This window comes from Haliaeetus albicilla, chromosome 19 (genome assembly GCF_947461875.1).
Source record: "Haliaeetus albicilla chromosome 19, bHalAlb1.1, whole genome shotgun sequence".
NCBI classification, from domain to species: Eukaryota; Metazoa; Chordata; class Aves; order Accipitriformes; family Accipitridae; genus Haliaeetus; species Haliaeetus albicilla.
In genome coordinates, this window is record NC_091501.1 from 9,393,939 (window position 1) to 9,416,426 (window position 22,488).

Genomic DNA, 22,488 nt, shown 5'->3' on the forward strand with positions numbered 1-22,488 from the left:
CCAGTGCTTGGATTTCCTCTCTCCCGCTATGCCACATAGAGACCATGGTAAATGAGCACAGTACCAGAAGGAAAATGTGAAAAAAGTGCTGTAGCACAAGCTCTTTTGAGCCCAGGTGCTTCTCAGTCCACTTCATGCATGTATGGAAGCATCTCAAATTAGTCTTGGTTCTGAAATCTCTTATCTAAATTAAAAATAGAGGGTCCAGCTGAAAACTTATCTCTGACTGGCCTGTCTTTTGTGGTCTTTATGCAGACCTCTCCTGGTATATTTTTCTTGGAGTAGGTATCCAGGAGTCAGTTTTGAGACTCTTATTTTAATTAACAATGAGTACTCAACTGTGTGCCCATTCAAGATGTTAAACATTCATATATAGTTTTATAAGGCAGTAATACTTTGGGGCGCACAGTGGGATAAGATCCAACTGTAGAATAACGTATCCTCACTGGCATCACTCTATGTGCTGTGTTTTAGCTGCTCTTCCCTATTATGGGGCACATTTCTAGTGCTGATTTTCTGATGATGTGATGTGTTGGCCATTACTGAGAAAAGGCACTTTCTCTGTTGTGTTGGATCTTTTGTTTTAACTTCCCATTTGGTTCCTGATCTTCACTTTGTCTGCTTTAATCTTCAGTCCCCATTTCTCTTCTACTGCTTCTCTGTGTTTTCTTCTTTCCACCATCCTTGTCTTCCTTTTCAAATGTCTCTTTACCCTTGACCATGAGGTTGAATTCTGCATAGACTCTTGCATTGTGCTCCTCACTTTGGTTTCTGAATGTCCTGCTTCTCCTCCAGTGTGGGCTGCCTGCTTCAAGCATTAGTTGCCAGCAGTAGCTGTAGCATCTGTAGTGTAGTAACAGAGTTGCTACCAGAATTAGCATCAAATGTGAGTGGCACTTCCATTAATCCCTGACAGGACAATGCATTATGCTGTCTTGAAGAGAGGGTGAGGATAAAGCACCATCTGTCTGGGACTGGACATCTATTGAACAATTGTAACAGCACACAATGCTCCTTGTTGTGGACACGTGTTAAGGGCACCTTTATCAGTTACAAAACAGAGCCATTTTAATCGGTGCAGAAAGGGAAATAGTACTGCTAGAAAATCCCAAACTTCAAAAGAAAAAACCCAAACCTTTTAAAGATTTTAACAGGTTTGTGTCTCTGTTCTTGGTACAGGTAGTTAGGAAATACATAACTAAAGAGTGAAATCATCATCTGCTTTTTTTTTAATAATTAAAAAAACCCCAACAAACCAGAAGCAGTGCAGACAAAACCCCTAATCCCCAAATTCCGTAACTGACTGACAAAATAGAACAAACTAAGTAAATACCAAAGCACAGTAGTTTAGCCAGGGGATTAGAGTGATGACTCTGAAGAACAAAAGGGGTTACCTGCTCAGCTGCGTGGGCCCTGGTGCAGTTACATGCCCCGCAGCCTTGGAGGGCAATGGTCTGTCTTTGGCTGAGGGTCAACAATGGGCAAGTGGCAAGGCCACAGAAGACCTGGTGGATGTCATGACGGAGGGGACAGGCAGCTCCCCTCTTAGTGAATGGTACCATCTGCTCTACTTTCACTCCATAAAAATCCCCGTCTTATGCTTAGGAGGTCTGAAGCTATTGGAAGTTATTGAAGAAACCATATCTATTGTTTCTAGATCAGATCTAGTACTGTGACGAGAATGCAGACTTGCAGACTTCTAATGCATCGCCTGGCCAGTACACAGTCATTGCCTGATTATTGTTAGGTGAATGGTTGAGGTTTACCAAACCCTTCCTTCATCTAGCACCTTTCAGTATTGCACTGTACATTGTATGTATGCTAGATTGTGCCTTGCCCACTCTTATTCACAGACAGCCTGCAGAAATCTGTCTACAAATTTTAACTATGCTAATGCATTGAATAATCTTACAATTTACATTACCTTTGGTCTAGCTTCATTGGGTTATCTTTACCATTCTTTGGTTACCCTGTGTGACCGAGTTGGCTGTTCTTCATCATCACCTGAGCAACTGAGGGAAATGCTCTTCAAAAAAAGTACAATGAGTTCCATTTCCATTTCGGTGTTCTGAAAAACATACCAACAAACTCTTGAGTGGTGCTATTAATGGTGTGTGGACGTTGGCACGTTATTTATCTAATGGCAACTTGGAGCTGATGCAGCTCAATACTGGTTTGCCTAACTTCAAACAGAGGAACCTTGCCTTTGATGGAACTACTCAAAGTTTTAAGTGGCTATACTAATGCACCTCAAGTAGCAGTCAACCCCAGTGCTTAATCCTTATGTATCTGAGTTGCATTCTGATCTGGAGACAGGAAGTTCCAAACATTTATGTCCCTGTTTTCTTGCTCTTCTTGTTTCTCTATAAACCCCTGAAACTGGGCTTTTTGCATTGTTTGCTTCTAGCAGACATGCTTTTTTGCTGCATCAACATAACTTCTAGCAAGTTTTGCTGTGATTAAACTCGGGGTTTGTGTTTGGGGTTTTTTTTTCTGCAATAGATTCCAACTTAATGAGGGAATAGAGGACAACTGAGAAATTAAGACAAGAGGCAAATATATTCAAAGGAGAAATTTTGGAGACAGTTGGTTATAACAATGTCATAATATTATACAACAGATGAAGATGAGGGACAATTTTTCTGCTCGGAAAGATGAACAGCGACACTCAAAGGTCTTTCAGATTCTGGCAGATGGTGGTTCCGTGATGATACTTAGAGTCATCCAGTCAGGATATTCTGCCCTTAGGAGGGATTTGTGTAGAGCCAGGAGTGCATTAGGAGTGAAGTGGGTTTATAATGGTGACCTTCAAATTAGCCTCTATTAGTAGAGTTTTCCACAGGGATTGCTTGGCCTAGGTTCAGACTGGAAGCTTGGACTGGGAGGTGTAATTCTGTCTCTAGATGTCCCTCTGGATGGAGAGAACTGCTGTATGAATTATAAGGTAGCGAGTGAACAAGCGTGTGAATGGAAGGCAGTGGCAGCTCTATCCCATACAGCAAAATGCTTTGCTATGCAATATCTGCTCCTGCCTTGGAGGCAGAATGTCCTGTGCATTATAGTATTTGCTCCAGTGCTGTCTGCTCCATTAAAGAGAGGAAGTCTGAACCGATATGAGGAGGAAGGTGGCTGTAGGAGCCCCAGGAAAGAGCACCAGAGCTGAGAACGCTTCCTGGGACCTCCAATACATGGGATTTCCTCTTGTCTCTGGTGGCCTGTGGGAACATGGACTTCACTCTCTCAACCTCCTTTCTTCCTTCTGGAGCTACTGCCCACTAGTCTTGCTAGTCACAGTCTGCAAAGGGACGTTCAGCTCAAGAGTGTTTTAAGCATCCTGCCATCCTGAATAAAAGGACGAGCAGGGTACTACAGGTGAATCCAAACACCTCAGTGCTGGTAGAATTTAAAAAAAAAAAAAAAAAAAAAAAAGGCACCTCTGTTTTGTACACAGATTCCTTCAAAAGAGAGAGGATGGATTCACACAGCTCCAGCTGAGAAGCTGTATTCTTCAGGGTGACGTTGCAGCCGTTTACCTAGCAACAAATTGAGATGTCTTGGAATGCTTTCTCTGAACAAATCAAAGACAGTACGGTGGGGGGGCTCCTGACTGCAGGTATTTATTTTGATTAATTAGCCACTTTGGGAAGAAAGCCCTCCTGGATAGTGTTTTGAAAGTATGTCTGTGGCCAGCTGAGCCAACAGTTGCTTGGGGATCTGCTCTGAGTTCGTTCATTTACTTCTCAGCTCAGCAGAGGCTGGTATCAGTGCAGACCCATGGTACCCATAGCAAGAGAAAGCATTCTGTCAGAGCACTTCTCTAAGGCTGAGGGAGGTCCTCTCTGCCCACAACCTTTAAAAGGTGCCTACATGCCAGCTCTCATCATATCTAAGCAGGCTGAGGGGTCAGTAGGCAGCTGGGAGGGAGACGTCTGGCAGATGTGGGCATCTGAATGAGTAATAGAGGAAAACTGGGGAACGTTTCTTTCCAGATGGCCACTGCCATTATTCTTTTCCCCTCAGGAGGAAGCAGGAGTAAGGAATGTGTTGTCTGAATCAGGGCACCTATTTTCAAGTGGAAGCCCTGGGTAACCTTGCAACCTACTTCACTCCTTTTTTTTGTCTCTGGTGCAGGCTGCTCATGGTCAGATAAGAGTGGCAACTTCTTAAAGTGAAACAAGAAACCAATTCGCTCCACCCACCAAAGACTCTGGCCAGAAAACAAATGCTTGAACTGACTTTCAGATTCTTTACAGGGCTACTGTGAAGCCCTAGCTTGTTGAGGAAGAGTTGCTTAGATATTACCAGGCAGAGGCACTGCCACCAGCCTTGCAGTGGCAAAAACCTGATAGTAATGGCCCACCAAGTCAGGGAAGGAGGAGGAACAGCGCGGCCCACAATGTTCCTTTTTTTGCTATCCTTTTTATTTTTAAATAAAAAATAAGCCATTGCTTAATGATTTTACCTAGAACTCTCTTCCTGCCAAAGTAATGCCACTCTGTTGATAAAGTGGCTGCATTACTTAGCCAAAGTCTTCCCTGCCTTGTGTTCTCACTTGATCAGAGACATTTTCCTCCACCACATCGCTCCTGAAAATGACGTTAATTGTTCCTGTCTTGGCTTAAAATAAAAATGGTGGTAGGGAAAAGGAAAGGAAAAAAGTGATGATGTCTGCCACATGGTACTTAGCTTATCTGCAACGGAAAAGTTTGGCATTAGGATCTGAATACTTCCACTCCTAACTATCAACTTCACTCTCGGTTCAGCACCAGTGCCACATAAACGATTCAGGGTGGACTCTAATTGGCATCAAAGTACCTTTAAACTACTCTGACAGTGCAAATAGGGCCTTAAAGGCAGCTTGAGTGTAATTTACATCTGCCTGAAAGCCTCTTTATCCTTCTAGAGTTGTATGAAGGGACTTCTGTGTAAGTGAGAATTTAGCCTTTCTTTCCCTCCAGCAAGCCCCTGTAGTTATTTTTTTTTTTTTTTCCCCCTCTCTAAACAGTGGTTTGGTGCTGTCTGATGTTTGAATCTAAAATCCTTAAAAGGAAAAGGTTTGTAACACATATTTATAACCACCTGAGTAATAGATGATTTTTTGCATGTTAAAATTTTTGTCTTGTTCCCAAGTTAGGCAAACAGATGCAGTTAAAACTGTGTCAGTTCTCTCCTTTGAACCTGCGCAGGATGTGGTGCTTTTGTAACTAAAGCACAACCCACAAATGCTTAGAAAGGTTTTCTAGCTCTTCACACAATCCTAGAAATAGATGTTATTGAGGTAAGTCTTATTCAGAGGGCCAGCGTGCTTCAAAAGTGTCTCTCAAACCACAGGAGAATGCGTGCTTATGCACACGCTTTCCTGTACAGATGGATTAGCTCGAGATGCTGCGTGAAGGCCTTCATAATATTCCCCTTGCTGAATAGTCATCAGACATTTGTGTCTGGCTGCTGTTCAGCTGATGTGCTTTTAAGCTTTTGGTTGCAGCAGGTTGCCGCACTGTCGGTTTTCTTAGTCTCTTGGGATCATTTTGAGCTCTCAGGCTCTTTATTTGGTTGTCTTTCATGGAAGCAGTGCCTCACAGCACTGCTGTCGTGAGCTACCTAGACTCCTGCCATTGCTCTCAGATTCCCTAAGAAGCCTAAGCCTTTCCCAAAGCTGAAATCCTGTGGGGAAATCTTGTTTACCACCTGTTTCTTTAGGGCAGTGGGTAGTGGCAGCAAACAGATACAGTTTGGAACAATTTTAAAAATCAGTGAGTCTTTGCTTTAGCCAGCACGAGAGATACCATGTTCTAGGCAGGAAGCCTCTAAACTGCATATATTTTTGCTGTCATATTTCCATCATGGTTCTCATGCAGTCTTTAGGCTGAGGCAGAACTCCTCTAGCAAGTCCAGGAACCTTTTCCCATTCCCCGTTGCCACGCCAGGCAGCTGCTTCAGATGTAGACCACCAGCATCGTCTTTCTCATGGCTGATGTTAGATTAGAAAGAGGTGTTGCTGACGTAGAAGGCTAGACTTTCTAAAATGGTTAGTGAGAGACTTTTTTTCTTTTTAAGCTACAATTGCATTTATAAGTTGATGTCTCTTCAGGCTTGCAGGCAATCAAGTTCCCCATCAAAATGCCCCTTGTTTAGTTATAATGTGTCCTCTTAAGCATTGAAATGTGAGACTGATTCTCCTGGTCCGTTAGCCATCTTTTTGCTGAAGCTGTTCCATTTTGATTGCTCAGCACCAAAGTTTAAAAATTGTGCAAAAATATTCTTCTGTTTGGTGCAAGAATTTTTTTTTTTATTTTACTGTATGGCAGCTTTAGTTCAATGTGGAGGTAAAAATCAGAATAAAAAGAAAATAAGATGGATGTTAACACCTGACTCGGATATACCCAAGAGTTTTGCCATCAAACAGCACTACTAAGCTTTATGATCAGGCAGATTCCCCATCAGTACACCAGCTGTATTTACAGGGTATTCTCATGAAAACGGACATTTTTTTTTTCCTGTGCACAGCTGTAAGGAAAAATTCAGTCCTGATGGTTTTGATAGGACCAAATCTTTGTGTCCTTATCTTCGCGTAAGTTGTGCGCTGTTATAATAACAGGCTCCAAAGGGGTGAGTCCCCTTACAGGGGCTTGATGCAGCTTTTTGGCCCAACCAGTTAGCCTATATTCAGGGACCTTTGCCCCACTCTGTCAGGGGGAAAATTTGATTGTAAGAGTCAGACAGCTGTTTGATGTTTGTCCTTTTCAGTGCCAGCTTGCTTTTTTCTGTTCTTTGACATCTGTTTGTCCTTTTTCAGTGAACACAGAAGCAGCAATTTTCTTGTGTAGAAGTTCAAGCAAGTGTGCACAGTAGATGTTTCGCTTTTGCGGCTTTTATTTTTGCTAGCCTTTTGCCTCTCTTATACTCGCACAAAGATTTAACCATTTATTTCTGGAGTTTTTGCCAGCATCTGGGAGACCCCTCGACCCCTCAACCCATAAGGCTTAACTTTTGTTTACTTTTTTTCGTGGTCATCTTTAGTTGCTTCCAGTACTTGCAGGTGCATAAAATACATGAAGAAACATTTAATTGCTCCTTCCACTCAGCTTAGCTTCAAAGAGAAATGTTTAAGCATCATCAGCTTTGGTGAGACTTGAGATTGTCTGTAGATCAAAGACCTGTGAGCTCACAGTTATTCCAACAAAGCGTTATTAATTCTGTAATTTAATTTCTCAGTTATGTGGACAGTTTGGCATACATATTTTAAAGGGGGGGGTTTCTTTAACTGTAAAAGCAGATTAAATATTGGGAAGAGGTAAAGGGTTTGTAAAAGCTCAAATGCAGAGATTTGCAACCTTTCTTCACCATGGATGCCTAAAACTTTTCTATGGGACTGGCAGACCCTTCAGAAATGTCAGGTGTATGTGCGGCTCTGTATCTTAGACGCTTGTTTTTCATAGATGTCTTGGAAGGGAAGTAGTCCACAAACCAGTTCCCTGGGGTGTCCTTCGCCCCTTTCATCTGCAGGCCAAGGTTGAAGATCATGGTTAGAGTAGAAAAAAGTCAGTTCTGTACATTTCTGGGTAAGTTATGTTACTGTCAGTTTTTCATATTAGATTTGATCTTTACTGGATTGTACAAAGCTATTACAAGCAAATTGTTGTTTACAGAGAAAAGAATGTATTTCTGAATGATAATCTATATGGACTTCACACTCACTTGAGAGCATAGCTTTTTGAGTGATTGAAATAGAAGTTATTATTGATTTCTATAAAACTAGTGGGAAACTAAGAATGAGGGCTTGTTTTCTTATCATTTCTGTAATGCTGATCTTTAACAGCTCAGAAGACTCCAGCTGCGTAAAAGCACTTTTCTAGTCAGGGTCAGCTTTTAACTTCTCAATGTGTAAAGCAGTAATTACTTTAAATTTCTGACTATTAATTTCACAAAGTCTACAACAGCAATAAAGGACTGGAAATGTTCTGGAAGCTAATGATAGGCCAAGTGAAGTTTAATAACTCTCAAGAAATTTGATGATGTCACCTTCTGCTGCAGTTTCTTCTTCATTTTCAGCTCAGCAAGGTTTGAACGAGGCAGTATTTCATGGGGTGTTCCTTAGTCATTCCCCTGAGCAAATCTAGCAGGAGATGGTGGTGGACACTGAGGCTCAAATTCTGGGGACCCCACACCAAAGCTCTAACGTCTAATATTTTTCATTAGCTGCCTCTAACCAGTAAGAAACATCCAGCACTGAAATGCGGATGGCATATCAATTCCAAGTGCTGAATCAGTGTCTTAGGAAGGGCTGGACAGTTGCAGGCACTGCCTGATAAATCAGGTTTTTACAAGGTCCTGATCACTTCAGATCATCAGCTGTCTTATTGTGTCTTTTGAAAGAACTAAAGATTTTATGAGCCCTAATTCTGTTGGTGTTACAGTAGTTGAATTCTGCCATAATTTCCCATGTGCTTAATTTCCATGGTCATACACTGATCAGATGCATTGTTAGCCTGGTATTTTTTAACCCATGGTAAGATGTATTATTGCAAATAATACTTTGCTCTCACACTGCATTTCATTCATAGATCTCAGACTGGCTGCATCTTACTCATTGATGTGACAACTCCTTTTTGTGCTACTTATACTTTAAAACATAGTTTTACATAATTCTGCTCCCTCAAGTGACAGTTCTTAGACCCTCACTAAAGAATTGCCTGGCGATGGTGAAAGCTTCAAAATAGCCATATGTTTTTATCAGCGTTCGCTGTGGCTTAGTTTGTATAGCACTAGTGGAAAACCTGGAAGATATTTATTGTTCGTGTCTTTTTACGTGAGTAAAAGTTATTCATATTATTCCTGTACCACTGACAGTGGCAGACTGCAGAACTGTAGTGTTCTTTGAGATCCTTTCCAGTGAAAGCCAACTCCTCTCACTGACTCACTAATGATTATTTAACTAACTTATTAAATATCTTCCATGTCAACCTACTTTAAACAAAGAACCTTGTGATCATGAGAAGTCACCTACAAGGGTTTATAAGATTTTTTTTCTCCATGTTCTTTCTGAAAGTGTTTTGCAGCAAAATTCTGGCATGATAGTAGCCTGGTGCTGAGCCCTGCTTATGTCCTTGGTGTTAAGCTGATCAGCAGCTTTGGGATCAATAGGGAATTTTCCTGCAGGGCAGGTGGGAAGTAGTACTTATTGGTTGAGGTTTTCCTTACTTGTGATGCTTCTGCGAATTTTCATTGCTTCTGAAGTTAGCAAGATGGTGGCTATGATTTCTGCACCTCTCCTGCTGTTTTCTTTTGACGTGTTGCAGTCGTAGGTCTGTCTTTGTTAGCCCTTACATTTTTGAGGTGTTCTGATGCTGCACCTGTATGTTATACAGAGAGCTCCCAAAATTTCTAAGACCCTGAGCATTGCCTGGTCCCAGGACTATCATACCTTGGAAACCTTTAAAAGGAGGACCCCCCCATTTTGTCCTTGTTTGGTGGCCCTTCTCGCAGGGATCAGACATGTCTCCTGGCATCATGCCATTCTGAAGGATCCCCTCTCTTAGTTTGGCTCTTAATTTAGATACTGCAAGTTGGAGGTTATTTTCCCTAGAACTTCTGTAGTCCATGGAGGGAGATGTGCAACAGGAACTGTTGCAGGGAAGCCAGGTTGCTTTCTATGGAGGGTTATTTTCTCTTCTGACCATCCAGGCAGCCCTGTGAGGTCTCCTAGGCATCTTGCAGCCTCTGAAGTCACTGGGTACAAATACCTCACTCCTTTGTTTTCTGTTTCCTGGTGTTTAATGACTGATTTTGCAGTGCTGTTTTAATGCTGCTGACTTCACATGCAGAACCAGAGAGCGACTGTGATTTAGTAGGTTAATTTTATGGCTGGGAAACAAAAATATTTCTTATAACTCAGTGACATTAACATATATTTTTAGAATATGAAATAAAACCAGCTGTTTCCAGTAGAAACAGTGGACACTAACACAGAAATAACATGAGTGATGCATACCACAGGAAAGGTATTGTTTTTGGCATGTGTGGATGTACTGGTAGGTGTTTTTCCTGTGTCTTAAGCTGCACTAGCTTGCGGCCTTACCAGAATTCAATTAGCAGCCTTTTTAACATGGCTTTTTTTCTGTTAGTGCATTATCCACTTGTAGCTGTTCAATATTTAGTTTATAAGTCAAGTGTACATTTTTTTGTTGGTTTTTGTTGTTGTTGTTGTTTGGTGGTGGGGTTTTTTGTTGTTTTTTTTGTTTGTTTGTTTTGTTTGTTTGCTTGTTGGGTTTTTTAAAATGAGGTTTCTTTTGCAAGTTAGCCCACATGGGTGGTTAGAACCTCATCTCAAAATTCACCCAGTGGAAGCTAAAAGTTGCTAGTCTCTAGCAGCTCTTACATACATAGTCTGCATTTCTGGCTGTCCATATCCTAGCAGGTAATTGTTTCTGTCAAGATCCATCACCCTGGGCAGTGATTGACACATTTGCTGGCAGTTTCACCAGAGAGGTCAGGGTTGGAGCAGGGATGGAGCAGGAGCTGTCTGCAGGGCTGTGCTGGTAGAGAGGGTTGAGCTTCGCCGAGAAGGCAGCCTGGGGAGTCTACCACCGTGGCAGACTGAGTGCTTCCTCATTATATGGACAGAGCACTTCAGTCTCCAGTCTTGTCAAGCTGTCACCTTTCATCTGCCATAAATCTGCTTGCTAAATAAATGAAAAAGGTAATAAAACATTTTTACTAGTCATGACAAAAGCTTGTCTTAGGAGAAGTTGAGAAAATAATGACCTGATTTAAATATTTATTAAATCAAGTAATTTTTGAGGCATCTTTAAGACCTGAAGGTATTTTATGATATGATAAAACAGTTGCATAATTCATGTTATATATTGCACCAGCCGTGCAGTGTTTCTCAGAAGAAATAAAACCATTCTCACTTTAATGTTTTTAATTTTAAGCTAGCCTGGCATTGCATGTTAACAGCATTTTTGTCCAATTTCTCAGTCTGCTCTCTCTTGTCAATGCCATCTGCTTGCTTGTTTTACCACCTCTTTAACCACCAGGTGATTTTTGCCATCTTCACCCTCCTCCTCAATATGCCCAGCAGGCCCATTTGGGTTTATGGGGTTAGTGTGCTAAGCAATATTCATATGTTTATGTAAATGTGTTCCCTATTCTAAAGAACCTTCCTCCACTTCTAGTTCAATAGCTTCTAAGTCTTCCAGCATCCTGGCTTTACAGCACTGAATTATTTTACTGTAGTCTAATCTGCTTGTTATGCCAGCTGGTTTTGTTGATCTGTAATGTATTCATCTATGCAATAGGTTCTACTCTAGCTAAGCACTTAAAATTAAGTGTGCAGGTAGACTTGGTGAAAAGAATGTGATTAGCTCAAAGCTAAGCACCTGCCTAAATGCTTTGCTGGATTGGAGGCTTAGGAAAGAGAGGAAAAGATTGGTCTAATTATGTTGAATGTGTTTTAGAGCTGCTTTATCCTAATAGCCTTATCACCAAACCAACTTCTGGTTACGGATACTCAACGTAGAGGATTTCTGACAGCTTGCCAGGCTTTTCTTTTCACTTCATAGTTTTCTAGATCTCTCCCCTGTCTTTTCTGAACTATAATCCTAAGCATGGTTTGCATAAGAAAATGTATCTCTGCCTCTTAGGAAGTAACTTCAGGGAAGCCATGTCTTAAAATACTGGATGTAGAAGGCAAAGAAAAGCTAGTGTCACCAGTTCATTTGATTTTTGTGTGTGTGAGGAGAGCAAAACATTTATACAAGTCCAGACTGCAGTAGCCCACAGAATAAATGTGGCAGTGAAACCAGATCAGAAAAAAAGGAGGAAAAACATAAAATGAATGACACAAGGGTTAAATTCTGCTCTGCTATTAATTTGGGCTGAGCCAGTGTTAGAACTATTGGGAAAAAAACAGAGGGATGTAAACCACTGAAAATTAAATCTGAAGAAAAGATGTACGTGTATTTTTCCAGTTCTAGCTCTTACCTGCTGATGTTTGTCTTTTTGCATTCCTCAAATCCTTGTGCCCTCGCTCCCACAGATGCCAGGTGGATTTGCAGGACTTAGTTTAACTCATTGGTCACTGTAAAACTGCCCTAAATCCAGTGTTACAAGAATTGCTGCTACTGTTTTCCCAAGTCAGAACTTCGCTGGACTGGGTTTTTGCTTTTCCCACTGCTGCATGGTCAGGGCATGAGGCATTGCTGAGACCAGAAAGCCAAGCACAACCCCAGGTGTTTTCAAAGAAAGGGACATTTGTCGAGTCGTCTTTGCACACCCTTCCTCTTCTGCAGTGTTGGGCTTGGATGTGTCATCATTTCTGAAGCCGTAACAAGTTCCTCATGGCATTCACACTGTGTAGTTTCCTGTGTGTTATTTTTCAGAGGCAGGGCTATACTATGGTTTTCTTTTCCCCTTGTTCCTCCCTACGTGAGCTTTTGGCATCCTTATCAAGGATGGCACTTGAGCAAATGCTTAACTTGATTGCCTGCCTAGACTCGAAGATAGAAATGGGCTTAGGCACTCTTGAAGAAGTATGAACTGAGGCAGATGTTTAATGCTTTTCCGAAGACGCAAACCAAATAAGTGCTTTCCCAGAAAGATTATTCATAATTGTTTTTTACTATATATATCATGATAGGGAGAGGGAGGAAAAAAGGAGGAAATAGCTGCATAGCAGTAGATTTGTAACGACTTCTCATGTTTGTGGTTACTTGCCACCATGGTGTTTTGAGCTGAATGCAGCCTATACATAGGGCAATACAGAGTCCCAGGCTTTTGCCTTCCTCCTTCTTTTTAACGGGCACGCGGCAGACAGTAGCGGGTAGTGAGCAGCTCCCGGCTCTGTGTACAGCTCTGCCCTGCCTTGCTGTAAGGATTTGTTCATTTTGCCTCTCTTTGTCTCTCTTTCCTTCTGTGCCTGTTTAAACTACAAAGGCTAAAAAGCGGGGAACTGGCTCCCGCTCTGGGTTTGACCCTGCCTGCCAAACCTGGAGGACTTGCTGCCCACTGGCATGTCAAGATGTTTTTCTAATACAAATAATTATTAAGAAATTTCTATTCTGCCACCTAATCATCTGCAGCTTGAGACTCTCAGTGCATTTGAGACTGACTGACCACTCCACCGTCAGTATGAATAAAGTTTGAGAGGTCTGGGGATGCTTTCAGGTTCTCTGTGTTTGACATTGACGTCTCAGTGACAGCCCAGGTGCCAGACACTTGGGCCCACCCTGTGGACACTGTTGAAAGGTCCCTGAAGTGTCCCAAGGCAAAAATTCAGACAGAGGCATGCAGTTCCAGGGCAGCATCAGAAACGCTGGCTCAGTGTCCCTACAGCTTTCGTGCAACGTGGGCAGTCTTCCATGTACCTGCCAGTGCAGGATTCGCATTGGTTTTGATAGTATATGAGAATGCAAGTGGGTTGAGGCATTGGTCTTAACTTGCACATACTGTGAGCTATGTTCTCAGCTGTGAGGCTACATGCATAATGCTTTCTGCCTAACAGTTTTCTGTTTGTCTTTTGCAGCACTTTTACAGGCAGTCATAGCTGGTGATCTGCTGAAGGTAAGTACAGAGCACTGAGTGTCCGCTTTTCCATGGCTTTCTGCAAGTCTGATATACTGTAAATTTTATCACACCTCTGCTCAAAACATAAACAGACTGCTGTAGGGACTGCTGGCAAGTGCCATTTTACAGCCTTTCCAGGAAACCCTGAATATTAGGGGAATACATCAGCCAGGTGAGATGTGAAATCCAAGTGAATAGGATCTGGTGTTAGACAGCACCTTTCAGCCCAGGATTCATACCGCGCTGCACAGAGCAATGTGTCAGTCACTAACAGGGAAATTACTATACTGGCAAACGCAACAGTGAACAGCAGGGTAGTTCTGACACAGCCTTACACAGTAAAGGATATTTTACGGCAGTGAGGTTGGGGGCCGAGCCCCTGGAGTTGCTAGAGACTTCTTAACTTCTACCTAAGCAATCACCAGACCAGGTAGAACAAACCTCAGCTTGCTGTTTTATCATCTGATGGATGTCTCAAAACATGCAGTGTCTTGGGTATTTTTAGTTACTGGGAGGAAAAGGCGCCCACGAACAAATGTTTTGTGCCCAAAGTCTGAAGTTCCACGTCTGACAGTTATTCAGGCTGCATTTTTCAGTAGCCAAATCAGGATTTGAAAACATGCCCTCAAATCTGGATGAGGAGTGTGATTAATGATTGCAATTTTATCTGTGAGAAGCCAGCTTGGAGCCATTTGTAAAAAATGACAGTACTGTTAGGCCAACTCTTTGCCTGCAGGTGCCCCTTCTATACCTCCAACCCTGCACTTGCGGCTGCAGCATCTAGGGAGCAGTCCTTCAACCAGCAGTCATAAAAACTATTGTCCCTTTTCCGCTTCTAGAAAACTTTTTGCCTGTGTTTGCTTTGACAGGGAAACTTCTTGTCCTTCTTTGGATGTACTGCATCATAAATGATGCCTCACTGTCGCAATCCTTTCTCCCTTTTCTGCAGTGATCTGCACTGCAAACACTCCCCGCCGAGTTTGCAGCATTTCTGCGACCTGGCCAGTTGCTGTTTCTTGCCTGTTCTTACCCCACGTAGCGCTTCCCCCTCCACCAGCCCCGGGTAGGGGACAGAGAGTGAGAAGGGAGATCTGGGGCAGCTCAACCCCACCTCCCTGCCAATTTTTGAGTTGGATTTTTCTGGTTTACTCAGAAAGTGTTTGTCTCCTGCGCAGAGAAGAAATTGGAATTTTCAGTAGAGAAGCCAGAATTTTCTGTCAAATACATATATTTTAAAACATCCCAACTGCTTCACTAGAAGTGGTTTGCAAGCATTGTTAGCAAGTAATAATTCATCACCAGTAGAGTAGCAATGCCTCATTGTTTAGGAAGTACAAACTGCTCTTCTTAACCCATATAATTGTCAATACTTCTAGTTTCAGATATTTTTTTCATTGGGGCCTAAAAGCTGGCTTTAAAGTAATATTTTATTTCATTTTATTCATTTTTTTGTACTGATCGCCTGTGAAAATTAGTAAATAATTTGCCTGCATATTTGTTTTTCTGCTCCTCCTATCTTATCCTTCTCTGTGTTTTGTTTCTTTTTTTTTTCCAGTTCATAGAATGCTGTAAAAAAGGAGCCAATCTGTTAATCCAAGGACCTGATCACTGCTCCTTGTTACACCATGCTGCCAAGACTGGGCATGGCGAGATTGTGAAATACATCCTAGAGCATGGTGAGTCACAGTGGGCAAAGCCACCAAGAGCTGTACTTCGGCCAAGTGCCAGTCAGGTAAAACCACACCGTGTTGCTGGAAGTGCCCTCGCTCATCTGTGGTCATCTTCAGCAAAACGTCCACCTGCAGCATGTGTGAGCAGGAGACTAGGAATGTGGATGGCTCCAGATAAAGGGAAATTGTAGAAACAAAACTAAAGATAGCTGTTGAGGAACGTGGGTGTTTTCACAATTACATCAGTTGGGGGGCTGTGAAGAAGCAGTGCGGTGTTCTAGTTAGAACCTATGGCATAGGAATCCTTTGAACTAAGTTGTTTTTCAATTAGAGCGTATGTTGTAGAAAGCGTCTAATCTCCATTAAAACATTTACAGGGATGGACAGCCTATCCAACCATTGGTATTATTTCAGTATTTAATAACACACTGGTTAGGAACCTATGCATTTATTTCCAGATTGGATTTGCCTAGCTTCCCTTCCAACCCTCCAATACTATGTTACATTCAAGACCACACGATAACAAAAATTTATGATCTCCATTTTATATTTACATTTTTAGGTTGTGATCATGCCGTTTTCCTTTTTTTCCTTTCAAATCTTTTTACCATTGTCAGTAACAGGATTGAAGGCATGCTTACACAGGCTATGCAGCAATTTGTGTGTGTACATATTTTTGAGGCAGTCACATTTAGGAGTTTCTGCCTGTCGAACTACCGTAATCTTGTTCGCTGGTTGCTGGAGAGTGGTACAGTAATATTGTCACTGCTCTGCACGCAGAGCTAAAGTCCCAGTGATCAGCTTTCTGCACTGTAGGAAATGTTTTCTAGTGCTTTAAACATTCCTGTAACTCTTCTCTGATCCCTCTTCAAAATATCAATGGCTATTTCGACTTCTGGATGTCAAAATCAGCTATATTATTTCAGCAGCAGTGTGAGCACTAAACACAGAGACTGCCTCTGGCAATTGGAATAAGTGTTAGCTAATGCTCAAAAATTACTGCAGGGAGAAGAAAAAAGAACAACTCGGGAAAGACACAAGAATCCATCTGTTAACATTTGTGTTAACTGGGGTGGGATTTAGCTCGAGCTTGACTCCTAAGTTTAGTTGTTTACATATAGGTGTCAGGTAATCTGTGGGTCCCTGTACTGTCAACAGAGATCTATGCCTCAGTTCATTTGTTCAGGTATGGCAGAGGTATTGGAGGAGACCTGTCCTCTTCCAGTGCCAGATGGAAGTGAGGAGAGCATCTCTGATAGCAGCAGACTTCTTGGATGACTAGATCAAGGGCAACCCTAGTCAAGGTAGTCATTGGAGCCCAGCAAGTGATTTAGCTGACAGTTACCTGTGCACTTCATTTATTTAGCTAAACATAGCTATCTAATGTAATTTGCCCTTGGATATCCAGGACATCTGCATGGGTCTACAAGATAACATACAAGGCCTGTAGGAGACCCATGCTGGACTGGCACCTGAAGCCCAAGCAAGCAACCCTGTCATTCCAAATGCATCCCAAGGCTTGTTCCGTAGGCATATTGAATGGCACAAAATATCTGTGTGTGGGCAGCTGAACTGTGCCCTAAATATCTGACTGAGGGGGGCTGAATTTCTCTTTCACTCTTTTATGTATAAATACCTACATACGGGTAGCTAAGTGCAATTGGCCTTATATCCAAATATTGGCTAGTTTTCTCACCAGTTTAACAAGCCTTACCAGTGCTAACTCTACCTCCTATTTAACTTCTCTGGATTATCTCATTAGTCACAGTGCATATATGTGCCTCTGAGTTCTGTAGGCAGACATAATTTCACTTAATTTTCATACTGCCTCTGGTCTTTTCTCACACTGCATGTGACCTGTGCCAATTCACTGTCATGGCTGCATCTCCAGGATTTTTCTTAGAGACATATACCTTAACTTAGTCACAGTCTGACCCAGTTACCATTCCTTTGGTGAAGATTTAAAATGAGATCATTTAAGCTGGTAAGGATGTGAGCAGGGAATCCATGGGAATTTTTGAAGTGAATAGAGAAATGTGAGGGATTACGGACTGTTAGACAAAGACAAACCAGAAGGTTGAGCAAATGTCAGCTCAGTTCCTCTCTCCCCCCTTTATCCCCAAGGATGGCAGGAAGCTTTTGCAGCTTTCCAGACATACGTCCTCTGGGCTTCTCCAAACGCATTGTTCGTTTAACATTCTCCAGGGATCAGAGACTGCGTGGGACAATGCTCTAATAGAGGCCTCCTCTCTTCTCCCACCAAGCAATTAATGAAACTCATTTCTACCCTGGGCACTTCTCAGTCACAAACGAGCTCTCTTGCTGAATCATCATCATCATCATAATGTCCTTGTTTTTCTGTTGTGTTCTCTGGCATCTGGCATCTTCTCAACGTTAATTACTGTATAAGACCCAATCCAATGCTACTAATATCTGAGGCCTTCCCTATATCTAGCTTCTCATCTCTGCTAATATCAACCCTTGATAAAAATGAGTCTTACTCCTGTTCTGGCAATTACCTCTGCCCAGCCACACTTCCTCTGTAGTTTGTCTGCTTCCCATACATGACTGGAGATAGTTATATTAATTAAGGAGTTCCACTGTAAAATACCTTCCAGCACACAGCAGAGAAAACCTATTATTAATCACACAGGGAAGATCTTCTGAGTATCTTTAAAAAACAACAACAACAACAACAACAAAACAAGACAAGACAAAAACCACCGTACCAGGAATTTTAACTGCCTGGTTTGAAAACAGTGGGGTGAATCAAATGCGATACAGGAGTGGGGCCCATAGCACTGGGATTATGAAGGAGGGAAAATGGTGTAGTGATGCTGAGGCTGTCCTTTGTGGAGATGGCTTTATGCTTCTGCAAACATGCAGGGTACATTAATAGACGAGGTTATTCTGAGATCTTGATCAGAATGATTTCAGATGTTAAGGGGAGGAAAATAGCCCTTCTCAAATTAGAAAAAATAGAGGTGAGTCACACAAGGAGACTGCTGTGTACTGTTGCCAGATACTTAGCAGTGGACTAACACAAGCCTGGAACAGCAGCTGAAGCACCAATGTAGTAGGTGTCAGGACAACAGCTGCTTACTGCTGCATGAACAGTTGTGTTGGCTGCTGTTCCTGCAAAACAGTTTCTCTCTATCCCCTGTGCAGGAAGGGCAGATGCATAGACCTGTCTGTTGTTCAAGACTGCCTTCCCAAATCAGGGGTCTTTTGCTTGTAGTAGGAGGGTCACCTTTTAAGATCTGTCTGTAGCTGGGCTAAGAAACACATAGCTAGAAACTGAGGGCCAAACTCAGCAGGTATCAGAACCACATCTGTTTATTGCTCCAGTCAGCAACTGTCTCACACCCTAATGCATACACATTAGAGAAGAGTTAACTGTTTACTTGCTTAACACAAACAGAATTAAGGAAGGCTTAAGGAGGTCTGTTAGAAAAAGGACCTCCTAAATCATTATCTGTATTTGGAATCAAACTTGGCTTGGAGTCTTTATCTGGCAGTTGTGAACTCTTTATAATTTATAAACATTATACAAGACATTCTGTTTGCCTTCTCCTTGTCTTCTCCTCTTCCCTAGAGGCTCAAAAGACAAGCAAGAAGTCTGTAATTCATCTAGGGTATTTTAATTTTAAACAGAAGAGAGGAAAGATGTTTACAGTTGCCTTAGGAGTTTGTGGTGGGGACTTCTGATGGAACGGTCAGTCAGTAGAGCATCCCATCCTGAACGTTTCTGTGACCTCAAACCTCAATGTCCTTGCTTCACTAGATACCATCCTCTGGTAAGAAAGATGATGCTTTCATTACTCTTAGCGCTGCAAATTCAGCAGTGAAGTGCCATTGGCGAGTTTGGATTTGCATCCTGACCAGATTCAGGAGTTCCAAAGAAGGCTTTTGGAAAGCTGTGACAGAGATGTATGTCAGGGGCAAAGTTTGAGTCGTCACCAGAAAGCAACACTGAGGGAGAGTGAGTTTACCTGACATTTGCTGGTATGTCTAGATTTGCAGACTGTTTTAAGGTGGTGGACATTTGTGAGGGGCCTAGGCAGAAAACAGCTTAGGCTTCCTAGAAGGCACAAGGTATAAAACAGTCTATTTTAATTTGCAAGTTTACCAAATTTTAGGTCAACATGACTGAGAGACTGTCACGATGGAAGGCATGCTCCCATAACCCTATTACAGTGGAAATTCTGAGCTAAAAGATGCTAGCAGTAAAAACCAGACACTGTTAATCTTCACATCAGGTAAAAATGAGGAGTGAGGACTTGGGGAAAGGCTTGAAATAGTTCTGACTTTGCAGATTACTATTATTGTAAAAATACTCCCTCTTTGAAGGTAAGGGACCAAATCCAGTTTTGTCCCCCAGATAACAACCTCAATCAAGTTATTAAACAAAGAGGGTTTTGACAGATGAACACCCAGAAATGCTGATAATGTCCGACGTTACTGCTTAAAGTAAATACCCTTCTTCCCCAGTTGTACAAAGGACTGACAGGACAGGGGACTGGCAGGGGTTAATACTGTGGGTCTCCTGGGGGTAGCTGTAACCACATCCATTGGAGAGGGCAGGGTGTGCTGTGGGCCGGAGGCCTTTCGGACTGCATGGTGCTGTATATTTTGGAAATGCCTCCGAAATATGGTCATTTAGTGTCTCTTTTATGTTGTAGTGAGCTCAGCTAAAGGGCAGCTGCTTTTGAGCGTCTCCTTCCCTTCCCTCCTCCCATCCCCAGCTCAGGCTGCTTTGCCTCCTGAGAAACTGGAGAGGGGCTTTGGTGGAGTGAAAGGGGGCAGAAGGAGAGAAGGAAAAAAGTTAATAATTCTACACAGACAATCTATCGGAGATGTTAAGGAAAGAGAGTGGTCTCAGCTGGGCTTCCCCTCAGTGTATCATGCTTTTCAGCTCCTTTCATGCGAACTTCTCCCCCCACCCCCATGTCCTCGTCCCCCCCCCATCCCCATCCTGCCATTCTTTAGCCCCCAAGACGCTTGCTCTCTTTCTCTCTCTCTCTCTTTTTTTTTACCCTCCCTCCACCTCTCCACACATTTCTATCTTTTGTTTTTATTTCCTCCCCTGCTGTTTTCCTTGATAGAAATCTCACTCATGCATTTCCCTTCCGGATTTCTATTGGGTTATTTTGTCCTCTCTCTCTCTGTGCCTTGGTCCCCTTTTCTTTCTCTGCCTCTTGTCCTGGAGTAAAACAGCCGCCTCCCCGCTGGGTCAGGATGACAGTGCCGTTAGCTTTCCCAGTGCCAGCCCTTCCCACATCTGTGCAGCTTTTGTCCCGGGGCAGAGGGGGATTTGGAATGGTCGGTTGGCAGCGCCAGGGAGACTGATGTAAAAATGAGGTCCAAAAAAGAGGGGAAAGGGAATTAAGAGGAGGGCGTGAGATGGTTTAAGAGAAGCACAAGGGAAAATAAAATAAAGAAGTAAAGGACACAGCTCAGGCTGTGTGTGACTTGGGACATTTCAGCTTCAGAGATAGGCCAGAAAGAATGAAGCCAATGAATCCTGGTACCATGTTGTGCTGCTAATCGATTAACCCCAATATCTGCCCCGTATGTATGACTGGGATGGAGTTGGGGCACTCCCATGAAATACGTTATTTGGGACAGTATCCAGGAGAGCGCCCTTCGCACACAAGCAGGAGGTACCTGGCACCTCCTCAGGTCTGTACTCGCAGGCTGCCTGCTCAGTCCTCAGCTCCTCTCCCCTAGCCTTGCTGTTTCTTCCTGCTCCACACCAGTTTTCCTTCACCCTTGGCTTCCTAGCTCTCCAGACTCACCCTGATCCAGCTTCTCCTCCCTCTCATTCTCTCTTATATTCTTCAAACTTCTCTCCATCCTTCCTCCTAATGTTTTAATGGCTTTTTCCACTTATCAGGGCAAGTACCTCCATGCCCAATACAGCCAGCCCAGCCACCCTGTTCCACCTTTGCATCGCAACGTTCCTTGTCCCATCCATGAACAGAAATAGTAGTTTACTTGGCAGTATCTTTTCTAACACACTGCAGGCCATTCCTGGTTACCTGTCACTGGGATGCTGTATTCCAGCAAGCCATGGGGAATTGCCTTTATTTTTGAGACGACATGATTTTCTCCTGGAATGTGTAAAGGAGTATTTTCTTCATCTGTGGGGTTTTTTTCTTTTTAGTTTCTCAGGCCTTATCTTTCTTTCCTCTCAACAAGGGGCCCTCCTTAGCCCCCTATATCCTTCTTCATGCTTATGGGAGCTCAGGGGTCGTGGGTGATTCTTCTTTTTGATAGGGAGGAGCTAACACATAACTGCCACGTGCAGAGATGAGGATGTGTGGTGGTAGTCAGGGTGCTGTGCATTAAAAATTGACAGTGGCTAATGAGTTTGGAGAACTGCCCTGATAGGTATGTAATGCCCTGTGCACTGGGGACTAAGCATGCTACTTTTCTGACCACCCCTTTCTCCTGATGACAGAAGATGAAGTGAAGGAGCTACCTCTGCAGCTCCAGCAGCCGAGGCAGCTAGCTGCCCCTGATGATACTGCATCTGTATGTTGTTAAGGCAGTGAGGGAGAGACAGGCTGCTCTGACCCATTTTGACGCACACTCAGAGTGAAAGGAGTGTAGAGAGGTTGTGTGTAGGCCTTTATAAGCAAGTAGCGTGAAATTCCTCAGTTTCAGGTGAGATGTGCTGTAAGCTCTTGAGGACTCTTGAATTTCAAAGTCAAAGTGTGCTGAAGAGAAATATTCATGCACAGGAAGGAAAATTCCTGTAAAGTTTCACTGTTCCCCTTGCTAACTGCCCCATACCATCTGGCACTATGCTCCAGAGCAGTGGAGAGAAGAATAATAAGACAGACTGCAAAGGGAAAAGTTTTTGTCATTTCAAATGCTACCCAGACCCTAGTCTTTCCATATCACTGTAATTCAGTGATGGAATTTGCTGCTATAAACATCTGCCTGAGGTGAATATCAAGGACAAAAGAACATTACCATAAATGCATTATTTTGTCCCACTTAACAAAAATCTTTTCTGTTTTTCTTAATCTTACTTTCCTGATCATTGCTAACCAGTAGAGTACAGGATTTGCATATCAATATAAAGACCGCTGGGAATATTCCACCCTGATCTACATTCTGTATAATGCTATTAAATGGAGTAGCACAGGGATGTCATTCAGGACAGAATTTGGCTAATTTCAACTTCCTAATGACATTTTCCCTCTGGTACTAACAATAGATTTTAACTTGCAATATATCAGGG

General features: G+C 42.7%; 1 protein-coding gene across 9 annotated transcripts in view; it reads left to right on the forward strand.

The window, feature by feature from the left end:
• DGKI (diacylglycerol kinase iota) overlaps window positions 1–22,488 on the forward strand; it is a 220,161-nt gene that overhangs the window by 190,259 nt on the left and 7,414 nt on the right. For all 9 annotated transcript variants that reach the window (XM_069807567.1, XM_069807559.1, XM_069807561.1 and 6 more), the window contains 2 exons: window positions 13,526–13,563; window positions 15,122–15,242. In XM_069807567.1, coding sequence (XP_069663668.1) covers window positions 13,526–13,563; window positions 15,122–15,242 — 159 coding nt within the window. Of the gene's footprint in view, window positions 1–13,525; window positions 13,564–15,121; window positions 15,243–22,488 lie in introns of those variants that run through there.